Source organism: Miscanthus floridulus, chromosome 14 (assembly GCF_019320115.1).
Source record: "Miscanthus floridulus cultivar M001 chromosome 14, ASM1932011v1, whole genome shotgun sequence".
NCBI lineage: Eukaryota > Viridiplantae > Streptophyta > Magnoliopsida > Poales > Poaceae > Miscanthus > Miscanthus floridulus.
Genome location: NC_089593.1, coordinates 31,789,942 through 31,807,931, shown reverse-complemented (window position 1 = coordinate 31,807,931; position 17,990 = coordinate 31,789,942). Strand labels below are relative to the sequence as shown.

General features: G+C 49.8%; 1 protein-coding gene across 1 annotated transcript; it reads right to left on the bottom strand.

Moving 5' to 3' along the window:
• Positions 1 to 11,206: 11,206 nt before the first annotated feature.
• LOC136503303 (uncharacterized) lies at positions 11,207 to 11,812 on the bottom strand. The gene has a single exon (XM_066498429.1). It carries the CDS (start codon positions 11,810 to 11,812, stop codon positions 11,207 to 11,209), a length of 606 nt encoding a protein of 201 aa, XP_066354526.1.
• Positions 11,813 to 17,990: the final 6,178 nt, after the last annotated feature.

Genomic DNA, 17,990 nt, shown 5'->3' with positions numbered 1-17,990 from the left:
TTATGGCGATGGAGTCGTCGGAGCCGGTGGTCCAGGTGATCTGGCCGATGGTGAACATGAGGCCGTCGGGCGTAGCCATGGAGCCGGAGATGATGACCATCTTGTTTGCTTGGAGAGCAGTACGCACACCCCCTACCTGGCACGCCACTGTCGACGAAATAAGGTCGGCAGTCTACCTAGGGGTATGCCCAAGGTAGTAGATTATCAACAGACAGATGCGCAAGCCCCAAAACAAGACGGTGATGCAAGACAGACACGAGGTTTTATCCAGGTTCGACCGCCAAGAAGGCGTAATACCTACGTCCTGCGTCTGATTTGTATTGCTGTATGTCAATAAGAGATGTTTTTTAGAGGGGTCCCCTGCCCACCTTATATAGTCTGGGGGGCAGGGTTATAGATCTGGAAACTAATCCTAGTCAGTTACAATTGCCATATGTGGCCGGATAAGGATTCCTATTCTAACCGACCAGGATCCTGCTTGGTCACCAAATCCGTCTTGATTCCTTATGCCGGACTCCGATCAGGTTAACTGGGCCGCACGTCGTCTTTTGGGTGGACCGAACCCATCGATCCAGGCCAGCCCAAGCTTAGCCGTAAGGGTATAGGGGTTACTACCCCCACAATGTTCAAGAAAGCTACATGTTCCCTTTCGGCAACAGTTGATCCATCTCCAATGTGGTTCAGAATGTAGCTTGCCCATCCTGTGCAGTCTAATATTTTGACTAATTTCTTGGATCTAGCACTTAAGAAGTCATAAGGTTGCATTGATCCTGTTATTCTAAGGCCTATCAACATATAAACATTGGCCAAAGTGATGGTCATTAGGCCATGACAAAAAACGAAAGCATTTAAGGTGTTGGACCAGAAGTAAGATGCAGAAATCAGAACTGAATCATTCCTCTCCATTCCAGACAGTGAGTGTCAAGCATTGATTCAAGTCATAATTCTCCCAATCTCCAGCCTTTTCCTCCGATACTCTATGAAACTAATCTCTCCATCCCTTAGGCATTTTGGGCTAGTTTCTAAAGGGAGTTTTGGTGTTCTAGGAGGATAAATCTACTACAGATTGTTTAAAGGGGATTCGGTTGGTTTCTTGACTGATAAAGTCAGATGGATTAGGGTCACCCATAGGCCTAAGATAATAGACATTGGTAAGAATAGCCGATGGAATCAAAATTTCATTCCTCATTTCCTAGAAACCAGATAGAATAAATTTGAGAAGAAATGAAATACAGGGTAACGGCTAATACTTGGAAGATGGGAACTTGAAAGCATACCTCAGGGACGTGGTCATAGGTCACCATCGTAGCCAAAATATATCTGAATCTGAGGAAGGTTATTTGAATAACAGCTTGATAGGGTAGAGGATTTGCTAGGGTTAAGGCCTTGGCGATGGCGGCTTTGGTTGTTGAGGATTGCTAGAGAAAGAAGGGGAAAGTGAATAGGCCGAGTGAGTTGGAAATAATACTGTTGGGGTATTATATAAAATTCATACAGAGAAATCAGGAGTCACGCGTATATTTTGGAATAAACGGTTATGACACGGTGAGCAGGTAAATAGAAATTTTAAAATAAAATCATTTTTATCTCAAAATTGGGGGGCATGTGTTTACACCAAAATTTGGAAAGAAGAACGCGGGAACTCAAAGCTTCTACGATTGTATCATCAAGAAATCGATCAGATGTGAATCGATATCGGTTGGTTTTGATGCAGTGTTAGAATCGGTTATTTTATAGATGACATCAGCAGACAACGTCAATAGACTATGTACGAATGGCGTCGGGGAAAAATATGTCGGACTCTACAAAAAGGAAAAGATTGCGGTCCAAGTTATTTTTAAGTTAGGAATATTTTCTTTTATTCCAAGAATTGTAATGAGTCGTATTTGAGTATGATTCATGTTTAGGTTTCAGGTATAAATATTAGACCCCAGTTATTGTAAAAAAGACAATCAATCAATACAATTACTTTTTCTGGCTTCACGCCAACCCTTAGGAGTAGGAGTACTGTAGAAACTCGGTGAGTTCTTCAACAAGCAGGGCTGCATCGACTGATCGACCTCCGACTTATCTATGAGTACTGTCACGACTTGTATTATGCTTGTAAAGCTGCATCAGCTGATTGATCTTTTATGAGCCATAATATAAGTTAGTTATCGATCTGTGTCATAGTTTGTAAGGCTGCATTAGTTGATTGACCTCTTATGAACCATAATATAGATCAAACTTATCGATCTTGTGTTAAATAACTTGTTTAACACAATATCCCTAGTTATCAAATCTACTAAGATTAGTAAGATTTTCCTTGTTGTTTTTGGTTGATTCACCGTTATCGATCTTGTTATGATTAATGTTTTATTAATTATAACAAATCACCTGAATGAGATAGAGATAGATCGGCATCATATCATCTTAATTGGTCATCCTTTGATCTGGTCACGCTTTAAATCTCATAATTGATGACTTAATTTCGCTAGATCAGCTATTTTATATCTATTCCAATCAAACATAGTATGCATCCAAACACATGTTTCAATCTTGAATAAACTCATTAGTTAATGAGATCTAATCTAATGACACTACCATAGCTACATCGACTTGGTCGAACCTCACTGGTAAGACTTTGGATTAGAGATTATCGATTAGTGGTTTTGTTAATGATCGAGATATGTACTCTGTTTGTTTGCTATGCATACATCAGCTATTTTAGCCGATTCGCCTGTGCTTTCACACATATAGCATGTTTTTTATGAACCTGTCAATATATAGATGGCTTTATAGATTCTTTGGCTTTAGTTTGTTGTTATTATCATAGCTGTATCGATCCGATCGAACCTCACTGTTGATGACAACAGATTAGATTTAGAACGTTTATAGATTCATTTGTACTAGACAGTCGATTTGTTCGCATGTTATATCCTTTCTCGTTAAACTTATCGGCTCAATGCTTTACACTGGTTATATCCATCTAGCTGATGAAGTTTCTTCATATTATTTATATTTGGGTGTATTGCACTTGTTCTGTCTAGATTAATCAATCATAATAAAATCGCTATGACCCATAAGTATCGGTTATTTTGAATTCGTACCATCATCATTGATAATAGCCGATAATCTTCAATTCAGTGATCCTTGCTTTACTGGTATGATGGATATCGACTATTTAGTCGATAGCCCCATCGAATTGGCTGTTTAGCCACATATTTGGAACTATCTGGAGCAACACCGACATGTTCATCCTTAAACTACAGATAAGATTTTCTCTCCTTATCAAATGCAGGCCAAATTGACTGGCATGCCATTGGATCTTCATAATCGACTAGTCATGTGTTGAAGCCAAGCATATCTCCAATCTCATTCCATTCAGATCGTTCGGCTTGCTGTGTGTTGGCTACATCGCCACATTTTTCGCACCAACACATAGGAACCTTGTGAGCTTAGCCAAAGCCCTCCCACTCATCTCCGTCATTGATTCATCATCTTTGTAGGATTGGGAGTGAATCCAAGTGCATTGCTTGAGTGATTTCATCTAGAGGCACTTGGTGTTCGTGTTTCGCTGCGGGATTCGCTTGTTACTCTTGGTGGTTGTCGTCACCTAGATGGATTGGTGCAGTAAGGATCGTTGAGCGAAGGAAGATGCTTGTCACTAGCTCTAATCATGGTGATTGTGAGGGGTTCTTGATGCTCCAGCCTTCCATAATTGAAGTTAAGGAGCTGGTCGCTCCTAGGGACACGGGCCTCCGGTGTTCGCAACTGCAGCTTCTTGAGGGCCTCGACGGTTGCATCAAGGCTAGTGGAGTGAAGAAGTTGGATGGGGGCAGTAGCCCGTGCCACCTATCCATCCATGCCGACGATGAAGTCTAGGCTCCCGAAGCGCACGTGTGCACCCGGGACCCAGCTAACGCCGTGGCTAGCCAACCGTGGCCTGTTGTGGATGACGAGACACGCAAAAGGCACCTACCTAGCGGGCCAATTGTCGGTGTTTCGAATCACCAGCTAGTAAATTTTTAGTTTGCGCGTCTAACCCGGATGGCTATGCTCGGAGGAAAGAAGGATTTATACTAGTTCAAGTGGAACGTCCCTATGTCTAGTCTGTTGCTGCTTGTGTTACCAACACTTGGTTTGTAGTACGGGTTACAAACAGGCGAGAGAGGGAGAAGGTCCCAAGTCTCTGGTGAAAAGAGTGGGTTGGGTTGAGTTCCCTATCTACTGCCAAGCGCCTAAGCCTTTCGCCGCTCAGACATGCTAGATGTCTCTTTTCCCCCCTATGGGAGGCCCTGCTTCATCTTTTATAGATGAAGGGGAATATGCAGGTTACATCTAAGAAAGAGAGAGAGAGAGAAAGAGACGAGGAGAGGAAAGCTTCTAGGATTGCAACGTCTTCCATCTCCTTTATGCAGGTCCCATCAAGACACGCCTGCTCCCCATCAGGCGTTAGAAGTTTCACCCTAGACCTGTACTTTTAGACTCACAGTGGTTGAGGGTGGTATGGACCTCCATCAGGTGAGGGGGAGCCCGTGCCCTAGGGGGTCGGACGAGGCAAAGCCTGTGCCCTTGGGGTCAGGTGAGACGGAGCCTATGCTCTTAGGATAGAGCGAGGCAGAGTTTGTGCCCTCGGGGTCGGACGAGGCAGAGTCCATGCCCTCGGTATTGGACATGATGGGGCTCTTGCCCAAGGGGTCGGGCAAGACAGAGCCCACACCGTTGGGATCGGGTGACCCGGATCCCATATCCTTGAGGTCAGATGAAACGGAGCCCATGCCCTCGGGGCCGGGCAAGACCAAGATACGGTCTTGACCATCCTAGGGAGTTAGCATTTGCGACCATTAACTTCCTTCTTTCGGGTATCCTTGATACTGATACCTGATAGTAGCTCATGAGCCTGTAGAGGAGTAGTATACTCCTTCGAAGGCTTTTTAGACAGAAGGGTTCTGGGGATCTTGATCTCCCTTTGCAAGCCATAGGATGTCTTGGTATGGTCGAGATTCCTTGTGCTCGGACTCCTTAGGAGCAAGTAGCTGCGTGATTCGGGGGATCAAAGAAGATCTCTCTTGATTATGATTCCTCTCTAGGATCCGACCGATCCACCATTGTTATGCGACCACGTATTCGGTCTCCTTGTGAGTCCAACTCTTGACCCCCCCCCCTGTGCAGCAAGGGTCTGGTCGAGGGGTTAGCTCATCTTAAGGTCATCCTCCCTCAAGCGTTTTTTCGATAAAACAGAGGGGCTGAGCCATGCCATGTTTTCCTCGATGGATGAACTATGGTGCTCGATGAGCTATTGACGGGCAAGTTTGAGTGGGGCCCCGGCTTCCCGTTTGTGGGGATCTGGCATGGCTGAGTTGGTGACCGAATCTAGATTCCTGATGGCCAGTCCATATAGTTCTTGGGTCCATTGTATCGAGGGCTCATTGCCTTTCTTCGAGGAAAACCCATGGACCATGCTCTGTTAAGACTCGAACGTGGGTTGGGATGCCCACGGTGCTCGTGCGCCAAAGTACTAGCTGCTAGCGGGCCCATCCCATTCCATCTCTCACGCTAAAGGTTCCCCAGAGCGGTTGGGAACCCATCGGTGGGACAACCTTCAAACTCCTAGGCCTTAATGGGTCGTGGAGCATTTTTAGCTCTGTATCCCTACTTATGTGCGGCGGTTTTTAGTCCATCGAGGGGGCGAACCGTTGTCCGGTGCGCCCTTCGAGGACCGGCCATGGGGTCACGTGTGCACAATTCCCAGAGAGGCTAAGTGACAGGGCGTGCTGAGCGTGTTGACCTAGGCAGATGGTTCACGTCCCATCTCACCCCGCCTTATAAATAGTGGGCTCTTCCTTCATGTTTTGGCGTGCCAAACTGCAATCTTGCCTTCCCCACCTTTTGGCCACCATCATTCGGATCTACTACCTCTGCTACTCCACCGCCAACGCCCTAGGTCTATTGCTTTTGCTTTTCCACCATCGTGAAAAAGTCCTCGCTCCTCCGTCTTTGCTTTCTATGGAGTCGTGGTACCGCTCTGATGTCACCCATGCGCTCATGGAATGCCTCGTCAAGCGTGGTCTTCTTTATGGGAGGACTGACATGATGGAGTGGCTGGTTCTCAGCAATGAGGAGGTGCTGATGCCGCCCGATGGTTACATCATCTCCTTCACACCCTTCCACAAGCATGGGCTCGTGATTCCCCCTCATCTGTTCTTCTGAGGGTTGCTACACCACTACTAGATCGAGCTGCTGCACCTCAATCCCAACGAGATCCAGCACATCGTGGCCTTTATCGTGATGTGTGAGGGGTACCTGGGGATTGAGCCATACTTTGAGTTGTGGAGGTACTTCTTCGCCATCTCCCTACATAGGAAGAAGCACAGAGGTAGGGAGATCCCGGTGCTGATGGGATGCACGGGCATCCACTTCCAAAGGCAGCGGGTGGCCGAGTACATGCCCTGCCAGCTGTCTAGATCCAACAAGGGATGGCACAAATAGTGGTTCTACTTGAAGAACGACCCCACTGTCCCCTTGCCAGACTTCACCGGGCGCTTGATCGAAGAGGCACCGCCGACGTAGTCGTGGGGGCCACCCATCAAGGAGAAGAAAAAGATGCATGACATCCTCGAGGTTGTCTTATTGCTGAGGAGCCGTGGGCTTCATGGAGCCAGCATCTTTGGAGCATACTCGAGGTCATTGTGGAACTCGGCTGGACAATGCTCGCTCAGGGGCCGCTTCGCAATAGCGAGATTGCATAGGACATCCTGTGATGTGGCCGGAGCCGGGCTTCATCAATCTATCGGTGGATTTGGGCTTTTAGGCCTCTGTCGTGGTGCTGCCAGAGCATGCGGCCATGAGGGTGGTGAACCATGCTGCAGATGAGTGGAGAAGGACAACAAGGAGAATAAACGACGGGCGAAGGAGCGAGCAAAGCTATAGTGGGAGAAGTGGCGCCAAGGCTCGTCGGAGGAGGAAGATGAGGAGGAAGAAGAAGAGGAGGAGGGGGGCGATGGCTCTGGGTTGCCCATTCCTTGGGATGATCTGGCCGGTGGGGACGAGGACCCACCTTTGCCATAGGCGGGGCCCTTCCTGTGGCATCTCCTGGAGCAAGATTGGGAGGACTCAGCCCTGGAGACAGCGGGAGCGAGTTGGCCCGCTCCATCCGAGCCTTCTATGGTGCCCCCAGAGCCAAGGGGAGCCAGTGGCTCTGCCTCATCCGAGCCACCCGAGCAAAGCGAGGGCTCAAAATGGCAGCGCAACGAGGAATCACAGTCGGGGTCGGTCGGGCCAACCTCAAAACGTTAGCGCCCGACGGCATCAAGGTAAGCTGAGAGTTTTTCTGTTCTTTTGTTTTTTGACAAATTTTTTGCTATGAACTAACCGCCGTGCCTTCCGCAGCGTTGGGGGCACGGGACCCTCCTAAAGCTAGCGCCAAAGAAGACTCACACTTTGGTGGGTGCACCGGGACCTGTCTAGTGCCGTGTCAGGGGCTGGTGGGCGCGTGGTTGGGGCAACCATAGGGTCGACCGGGGAGGTGTGGTAGTCGGCCACGTCTAGGGGAGAGGAGGTAGCGAAAAGCATGTCTAGAGCACCCGTGGCAGGCGCGATGTGGCCGGGCATAGCCGCAATGCCGCAAGCAGAGATGGCTCCGCAGGAGCCATCATCTACGCTAGCAGGTGCATCGATGACAGGGCAACCGGGGCTGTCATCCAAGCAGATGGTGGCACCCATGGCGGGATGGATGGAGGAGCCCACGCCTGGTGCACCCTTAGCAGGCACGACGGTGGGGTAGGATTCCTCATCCACGTTGCTCGTCCCCTCTACCATTGGGGGCCCGCTCTAGACGAGTTGTGGTCATGAGAAGGGTCAGCGTGGAGGCATCTTGGCCTCTTGTCTGGGTCGGCGGTGACCCTCACACCTTGGGAGGACCTCAGATCAGGTGGGCCGACTATCGGGACCTAGGGGTGACGCTCTTCATCCTCGATGATGCCGCGGAGAAGAGGAAGTGGGGGAGCATCCACACGAAGGTGGGGGTCATGGTCTGCGCCCTGACCACCACGCCGAGTTTGCTGCAAGATGTCATCACTCTGGTTGGCCAGGTATAGTGCATTAGTGTTTCCAACCTTCGTCTTCCCTTTTCTTGCCTTTTAACACATACCCTTTTTATAGGTTCTCATGGACCGCGGCCAAGAGAAGTTTGCGTTCCTTCACCGCGAGAAGGGCATTTGGGATCGCCTCACAGCAGAGGAGCAGCTATGAGCCATGGGGGAGCAGCTACATGAGGGACTGGCCACCCAGCTCGCTGCCGCTCATTAAGAAGTGGCCAAACTTGCCTCCATTCGCTAGGAGTTCGCCAACCTCTAGATCAAGTACGTGGAGGCTCGTGATGACACCCGTGAAGCTAGGGAGAAACTCCTAGACCTGATCAAGAGTACGTGCATGGACGCCGTGGAGATCGAGCAGCTACAAAAGGAGCATGACAACGCCCAGCAATGAATCAACCTCCTAGAGGGTGAGATCTAGGAGGAGAAGGATCTAAAGGTCGTGGTAGAGGCGGTGACCACCAGACTTGCCATGGAGGTCAGCCAGCGATAGGAGTAGGACTAAAACTTGGAGGCCAAGGTGGCCCGGCACTGTGACGAGGCGCGCCAGCTCCAGGCGGACGTGGACTGTAAGCCCCTAGTCTTCCTTTGCCATCCTTCTCTCTAGGATCCATGGTAGGCTTTTTGACATGGTTGGTGCATGTTTTTGGTAGGTCTTGATCATAGGCTCAGGGCGGAGGTGACAAAGAGCCGTAGCCTAGAGAAGGAGCTCGATGAGGTGAAGGCCACCCTCCTAAAGGAGAGCGATGAGCACAACGCCCTATGCGTCACCGTCCAGCTGGCCTGCGATGACCTCGAGCTAGCCCTGGCATAGGAGATGAGCTCTCTCATGGTCCATGCCATCTGAATCATGGATTGGGCATGCGAGATGGCGAGGGATGCACTGCACTTTGACGTTCATCGGTTGTTCACGATCGCTCATTTTCACAATGACAACATCGATCTAGAGACGATGAGCCAAGGCTTTGTGCCCGATTACTCTAACGCCGACTAGAGGACATTGAGAAGGAGGTGGCCCCTCTGGCGTAGGACTTATCTACCAGGATGGAGGATGATATCATCCACACGAAAAATTAGTTAGTTAAGCCAAATAGTGACCTTGTAATAAATGGACATATTTTAATTTCTGCTATGGTTGAACAATCTTTTGGTTATTCATCCTTTTTTATAAAAAAAGGTTAATATGTCCTGACCCTTTCCGTGGTTAAGGCTGTAAAGCTTGGGATGCGGGTGAAACAACTCTGATCACGCTAGTGAGCAAAATGCCATAGCCGCTGGGGTGTAGTTTCTTGCAGTTCGACTAGTTTTACTTAGGGTTGTTTCCGCAGCCCTTACATTGAGATCTTAACATAAGGGAGGGTCGAGCGCAAAGAATGTCTCTGAGTAGATATACTCTTATTAGCCCTCGACTGATGCCCGACCCCCTACCGTTGCCAGGGTCGGGTATCACTAAAGATAGAGGGAACGATAGTGAAACCGATAAGAGAAAATGTTTTCATATTTCAGAAATACCATTCTTAAGCATATGCATAGGCTAGGGGTAAAAGCGACATAGCTGCTCGATGTTCCATGCGTTGGTGAAGACCTTGCCATTGATGGTCTTGATCTTGTAGGTGCCTGGTCAGAGCACCTCTGTGACGGCGTATGGTCCCTCCCACAGTGGGGAGAGCTTGTGACGGTTTTTTGTTGCTTTGGATGAGGTGGAGTACCAGGTCCCTGACGTTGAAGGCCCAACCCTACACCCGATGTCTGTGGTACCAAAAAAGTGCCTAGTAGTACTTGGCCGAGTGAAGGAGGGCAACATCACATGCCTCGTCGAGCTGATCCAAGGCGTCCTCGAGGGACGCCTCGGCTCCCTGCCCATTGTATGCCCTGACCCTCAGTGCCCCATAGTCAAGGTCGGTCAGGAGGATAGCCTCAAAACCATAGACCATGAAGAAGGGTGTGTAGCCTGTGGCCCGACTGGGGGTTGTCCTCAAGCTCTAGAGCACCGTGGGGAGCTCTACGACCCAACACCCACCAAACTTGTTCAACTGGTTGAAAATCCTAGGCATGACACCATGTAGGACCATGCCATTCACATGCTTGACTTGCCCATTCGTGCGGGGGTGCGCCACGGTGGCCCAATCAACGTGGATGTAGTACTCATCGCAAAATCAGAGGAACTTCTTCCCAGTGAACTATGTGTCATTGTCCATGATAATGGAGTTCGAGACTCCAAAGCAATGGACGATGTCGAGGAAGAATAACATGGCCTGCTTGAACTTGATCACAGAGATCGGCCAAGCCTCTATCCACTTTGTAAACCTATCTACGATGACAAGCAAGTGCGTGTAGCCCTAGGGTGTTCTTTTGAGAGGTCCGACCATATTGAGCTCCCAGACCATGAACGGCCACGTGATGGGGATCGTTTGGAGTGCTTGGTCCAACAAGTGGGTCTGTCGGGCGTAGTATTGACACCCTTCATAGGTGTGCACAATCTGCTCAGCGTCGGCCACCATGGTCGACCAGTAGAAGACATGTCAGAACACATTTCCGACCAGGGTTCTAGGTGCGTCATGATGTCCACAGACCCCACCGTGAATATCCCTGAGCAGTTGCCTCCCTTGTTCGATAGGAATGCGGCGCTGAAGGATCTTGGTGTGGGTTCACTTGTAGAGCTCCTCCTCGATAATAACGAAAGACTTGGCTCGGCGTGCGATCTATTAGGCCTTCGTCTTGTCCGTTGGGAGCACTTTGTGGAGAAGCCAATTGAGGTACGAGGTCCTCTAGTCACCTAGGGGGTCAGGCTCTACCACTGGACCTTCATCAAGCTCCATGACTTTAGGGTCGGAGGGGGTGGGCGATCAGTCAGCCCCCAAGCCTAGGGTGAGCAGCTTGTCCTTAGTCTGTCCCTGTTCCTCGTAGTGGACCAAAGGCTTGTGTTGATTGCTGGTAAAGACGCCCATCGGCACTGGCTCTTGGCTAGACGCCATCTTCGCCGGTGTGTTGGACACCTTGTTGAGCCGCCTCAGGATGTGATTGAGTTCAAGGCCATTGAACTTGTCCTCTAGCTGGCAGACTTCTCGGCAGTAAGCAGCCATCTTGGTGTCATGGCTGCTTGACTCCTTCATGATCTAACTGATGACCAGCTATGAGTTGCCTCGGACGTCAAGCCATCGGATGCCCAACTCAATGGCAATGCTTAGGACGTTGATGAGCGCCTCGTATTCGGCCACATTGTTGGAGGCAAGGAAATGGAGGCAGACCACGTACTTCATGCATATCCCAAGGGGCGCAACGAAGACCAGCCCCGTGCTGGCACCTCTCTTCATTAGTGACCCATCAAAGTACATCGTCCAGTACTCTTGGTCGATGGCTGGTGGTGGCATTTGGACCTTGTTCCATTTTGCAATGAAATCGGCTAGTGCTTTGGACTTGATGGCCATCCGAGGGGCATATGAAATGCCCTGACCCATCAGCTTGAGTGCCCACTTGGTGATTCTCCCTATGGCGTCCTGGGTTTGGATTACTTCACCGAGAGGGAAGGACATCACGACCGTCACCGGGTGTGACTTGGAGTAGTGACACAGCTTCCTCTTGGCGATCAGGACGGCATACAAGATCTTCTGGATTTGTGGGTAGCGAGTCTTGGAGTCGAACAAGACCTCGCTAATGAAGTATATGGGGCGCTGCACTATGGGGGCATGTCCCTCTTCCTCCCGCTCTACCACCAGGGCGGCGCTAACCACTTGCATGGTGGTCGTGATGTAGAGTAGGAGAGGTTCTCCATCGGTCAGGGGTCACCAGGATTGGGGCTTTCGTCAGGATTTCCTTGACTTTGTCGAGTGCCTCCTGAGCCTCGGGAGTCCACGCAAACTAATTGGTCTTCTTCAGAAGTTGGTACAGCTGGAGGCCTCATTCGCCAAGACGTGAGATGAAATGGCTAAACGCAGTGAGGCACCCCATGACTCGCTACACTCCCTTTAGATTCAAGATCAGACCCATCCTCATTATGGCCGAGATCTTTTCTGGGTTGGCTTCGATGCCGCGCTCAGAGACGATGAACCCAAGCAGTATGCCCCTCGGGACACCAAAAACACATTTTTTAGGGTTGAGTTTGATGTCGTTTGCTCATAGTTTTGTGAAGGTCTACTCTAGGTCATTTATGAGCTAGTCAGTCTGTTTGGACTTGACCACGATGTCATCTACATAGGCCTCAATGGTTCGCCTGATGAGGTCTCCAAAACACTTGAGCATACATTGCTGGTATGTAGCTCCCATGTTTTTTAGACCGAAAGGCATTGTGACATAGTAGAACGACCCAAATGGGGTGATGAAAGAAGTCATGAGCTAGTCGGACTCTTCCATGGTGATCTGATGATACCTAGAGTCGCATCAAGGAAGCAGAGGGTTTCACACCCAGAGGTTGAGTCGATTACTTGATCTATACGTGGCAAAGGAAACGGATCCTTTGGACATGCCTTATTGAGACTCATGTAGTCAACACGCATTCTCCATTTTCTATTCATTTTTCGTACAAGGACGGGAATGGCTAACCACTCGGGGTGATACACTTACTTGATGAACCCGACTGCCAAAAGCTTTGTGATCTCTTCGCCGATGGCCCTACGCTTCTCCTCGTTGAAGCGATGCAGGTGCTGCTTCACCGGCTTGGAGCCTAGCCAGATCTTCAAGGCATGCTCGGCGACTTCCCTTAGGATGCTCGGCATGTCCAAGGGTTTCCACACGAAGATATCTCTATTAGCGCGGAGGAAGTTGACGAGCGCGCTTTCCTATTTGGAGGAAAGCGTGGTGCCGTTGCACACCACTTTGCCCTCGGAGCTACTGGGGTCTACGAGGACCTCCTTGACGCCCTCCATGGGCTCAAAGGATCCGACCGACCGCTTGGAGTCAGGTGCCTCCTCGGCAGTCCCTTCCTTAGTGACCGTGAGCTCCTCGAAGGCGATGATTGTCGAGGCATGCTAGCAGCACTTAACCTCGCACTTGTAGGCACGCTGAAAGGTGGTGCCGACAGTGATGACCCCACGCGGGCCCGACATCTTGAGCTTTAGGTAGGTGTAGTTAGGGACTGCCATGAACTTCGCGTAGCATGGTCGTCCTAGGATGGCGTGGTAGGTCCCGTGGAATCCAACCACCTCCTAGGTGAGGGTCTCTATCCTGTAGTTGGTCGGATCCCCGAAGGCGACGGGTAGGTCGATCTGCCCAAGCAGTATGGCTTGCTTCCCCGGCATAATGCCGTAGAAAGGCGCCACGGTCGGTCGAACACACGACTGGTCGATGCCCATGGCATCAAGTGTCTCGGCGTACATGATGCTGAGGCCGCTACCTCCATCCATCAGCACCTTGGTGAGGCGCTTCATGCCAACGATCGGGTCAACCATGAGCGGATACCTCCCTGGCTATGGGATGCTATCTGGGTGGTCGGATCGGTCGAAGGTGATGGCGGACTCCGACCACTAGAGGAAAGATGGCTGGTCGATTCGGCCGTGTAGACCTCATGGCGTGCGATCTTTTGGCGATGCTTGGAGTCGTAGGCCACTGTCCCATGGATGATCATGAGGTAGCCGTCTAGGGTCGGAAAGCCGCCATCCTTTCCCTTGGCATCGTCTATCGCCGGCTCAGGCTTCTTTCTCTGGTTCCCCTTGTTAGAGCTACCGAACAAGAACCGCTTTATGAGGGTGCAGTCCTTGTACAGATGCTTGATGGGGAAGGCGTGGTTTGGGCACGGCCCCTCAAGCAGCTTCTCGAAGTGGTCGAGAGCATTCTCGGTGGGTGCCCGACAACCTTTCTGCTCGGCCGTGGCCATGAGCGAGCCCCCATGCTGTTGCTTGTTCTTCTTCTTGTTCGGACGGTTAGAGGGGCCCTCGCCAGCGTCCTCATCCCGCCTCGCTTTGCCTTAGGAGCGATCAAAAATCGCTCTGACCGCCTCCTCGCCTGAGGCATGGCTGGTCCCGATGTCGAGGAGCTCCTTGTTGGTCCGAGGACCCTTACGTCCCGGTTTGTGGACCAGGGACTCGCAGGTGGTCCCAGATAGGAAGGCTCCGATGACATCGGCATCGGCGACATCAGGCAACTCATTGCATTGCCTAAAGAAGCATCGAATGTACTCGCGGAGAGTCTCTCTAGACTTTTATCGTCAATTTTTTAGATCTAGGGGTTCCCAAGGTGCATGTAGGTGCCCTGGAAGTTTCCCACAAAGATCTCCTTCAAGTCCACCTAACTTTGCATCCGGTTGGGCGGAAGGTGCTCCAGCCATGTTCACGCTGAATCGGCCAGGACCAAGGTGAGGTTGCGGATAATGAAGTACTCACTATCTGCACAGCCGAATTGACAAGCAAGCCGGTAGTCCTTGAGCCACAAGCTGGGGTTTGTCTCCCTGGAGTACTTTGGGACGCTGGTCGGCGGTCGATATCGTGGCGGGAAAGCTACATTGAGGATGTGCCGGCCGAAAGCTTGGGGCCCCAGTAGATCGGGGCTCGGGCTCCGGTCTTCACCACTGTCATAGCGTCCACCACGATGAGGATGGTAGCCGCGGCCGTCCTCCTCCCTCTTGTCACCTCTTCCACGCCTACGGGCGTCCAAGGTGTTGCGTGCGTCACGGTCGGGGCCGAGATGCTCATGCACCAGGACCATGGCAAGTCCCCCACCGTCGTGTGGCGCCTGGTGGATGGACACGTCCCATCCATGTCGTCCCAAAGACACACGCTGACTGGCATCGAGCTCGTGTCGCTGGGACAGCGAGCTTTCTGCCTGTTGCACCGCTGCTCGCTCGAGCAGCGTGCGGATCTCGGGGTGGGCCTGATGGTCTTCGGGTGTCAAGGGCTCCGAGAGCCTTCGGAATAAGGCTATCGTGGCCACTATGTTCTGACTTGCCCAGGCAAAGTGCGGGAGGCCTCCATCGTCCTCGATGATCCTCCAGTTTATGTCGCAGGCAATGGCGCGTGCGCGGCCACCATCCCCACGACGCTCGATCTTGCGTTCGAACTCCGCACGCTCCTACTTGATCTGGAGGCGCACATCTTCGAGCTCCTAATGCCGCGCCCTTAGCTATTCCTCCTGCATGTGGGGAAGGGCCCCCACATCTTCTTCGACTTCGTCGTCGAAGTCATTCGGTGGGGTAACCCCTCCCTCATGGATGCTTTCGACGCATCCTTCGGGGGTACCTACCATAAAACTTTCTCGCGAGGGGTGATGGCTCCTCCTACTGGAGTTAGAGTCAGAATCAGAGATCGACTCTGAATCTCCCACGAGAAGGTCATGGAAAGACTCCGCGATGTAATCGACCATTCACACGAATTCGTCATCCGTGGGAGGCAGGCTCATGCGCTGTACCGCGAGGTGACCAACGGTCCTCGTGACATTGCGCAGACCAAACGGGAACGCTGTCGTGGCATCCCGGGTGAGATATTCTAGGGAGAGCGGCTCCCCTCCGGCAAGCTACGTCATGACGTTGGCTCCCCTCCGTATTTTTTCAACCAACGAACATTATTCTTTTCTCACAACAAATCAGTCAACAGTACTTTCAGTCATAACTTATCAGCCAAGCGAACAGGGTTTGACTCATTTCTCCATAAGACCTGGCTGGTTTCCTCTGTGTCCCAACTAGGGAAGGTTGTTACAGCGCAAAAAAAAAGTCCTTACCTGGAGAAAGACGCATTTGGATTGGAGTGGCCAGATCGCACTGTCACCCCAACTTACTCGCTAGCTCACCATGTGGCCTAGCTAAGCACGCTTTTTGGCCTTTAATCCGGCTCCGGCGCCGTGCCAAAAGCACAGATTAACCAACCGCACCAGGACACGCGCGCGTAGTAGGCCATAGATGAGAGTGGCAGAGAGATTCTTTGCCGGAGCGCCTGCGGTGTCGTCGTCCCTCCGTACGCTGGAGCTAGCACAGCTCCGACCAACCCAATCCGTCGGCCAATCATGGGCATGCATGGCTGCCACCACGGCGCGTGGATGCATGCGTCGCCGGAGTTGGTGAGACTACTGCGGCGTGCTGGCGTGCGGCGTGCCATTGAGCAGGTGGCGCGCACTCGATCGATCGACGGTGGACGTGGACCGGCCGCCGGCGCGAGGCGACCATTATTGTAACGCTGCCGCGCGCCTTAAAAATGAACCGCGCGCGCGCTCTGGTTGATTTCTTCATCCGACAGTGCGGGCGTGCATGCGTGGCTCGACCTTTTTCCCGCCTCCTCGCCGGCCGATCGGCGCGTTAGCTGACCTACCACCAGCACCATGTGACGTACGTACCGAAGGCGATCGACCTCACCTCATGTGCTGTGCTGGCCTCGCTCGCTCACCGGCGACACTGCGTGCACAGACGCCGAGGCGGTGTAAAAATAGAAGCCATATAGGTGGATACGTCCTTGCCTACATGACTTGTTGGATCGCAGTGTAACATGCGACCCTATATTTGTATTTGTATGTCAATTTCCCGTGATGGTTCCATCCTAACCAAAACGTTTGTTTACATGTATGCATGTGTGAGAGAGGTGGTGACAAGATGTGAATTAGCTTAGTTAGCTAGGGTGGTGGTGGTTGGACTCTCGATTAAGCAGCTAGCTTGACAGGACCGGGCACCGGTTTCAGCAGCCTGGCCGGGCTTAGGTGTTCCGGCACCTATGGAGTGAGAACTGATCGATCAACTAATTATGTCTTGGCATCTGTCTTGTGATTGTGTTTCGCACTGGTCCTATGCAAATTCACTACTGCATAAAGGATTTGTAGCAACGCCTCTTTTGTTTAGACTCAACCGCCCCTTCAAATGATTCCCAAACGAGCCGTTCCTACAAATGGTTTCCAAGCTAACCGCTGGTGTTATCAGCCGTCCCTACAAATAGCACTATTTGTAGGAGTGACTCTATATCCAGCCGCCCCTACAAATCTAATTTATAGGGTGGCTCAATACTAATTTGAATTTTTCCAAACGACCTCAGATGGAGAAATGACCAAAATAAAAAATTTAGATCTCAAAAAATTATAGAACTGGTTGTTTATAACTTTTCCATTTAAAATCATTTAGTATTTCAAAATATTGTTATAAATTTATTTTTTAAATTATTGAAAAACTCTGATTTCTCTTTTTAATCTCTGGCTAAAACTTATAACTAGTCTTTCTCCCTCATGCTAACTTCAAATTTAATGATTTTTTCCTATAATTTTTTAAAATTATGTTCTATCAATTTATTGTGTTCTTACAGCTATTATTTTTGTCATCTTTTCATGTGACTGTGTTTTATCAATTTAAATTTTGAAATTCCAAAAATGACAACTTCAAACGCTATTTTGAAATATTAAATGATTTTAGCTGAAAAGGTTATGAACATAAAAGTTGTAGACCTAATCAAGATCTACAACTTTTATTTTGGTCATTCTTCATCCGACAAAGTGGTAGTAACATTGTTCTTAAATTTTACATATATCTCTTATAGTTTCACTACCACTATGTCGGATGAATAAATGACCAAAATAAAAGTTGTAGATCTTGGAAAGTTATAGAACTTTGTAGTTGACAACTTTTTCATTTGAATTTATTTTGTCAAGAAAAATTACGTTCAAATTTATCAAATTTGAAATTTTAATTTTTTAAATGACCTCGGATGGAGAAATAACCTAAATGAAAGTTGTCGATCCCAAAAATACAACTTTATAGTTGATAACATTTTCATTTAAATTCATTTTGTAAAGGAAAACTACGTTTAAATTTCTCAAATTTTAAATTTGAATTTTTTAATCAACATTGAATGGACAAACAGGAAAAGCGAAAGTTGCATATCTCAAAGAGTTATATAACTTTGTAGTTGACAACTTTATAATTTGAAATCATCTTGCCAACGAAAACTACATTTGAATTTTTCAATTTTGAAATTCAAATTTTTAAACGACCTTGGATGGACAAACAACAATAAAAAA

Coding starts and splice junctions, on each gene's coding strand:
- LOC136503303 (XM_066498429.1), bottom strand. CDS start 11,812: ATGCAAGTGGTTAGCGCCGCCCTGGTGGTAGAGCGGGAGGAAGAGGGA.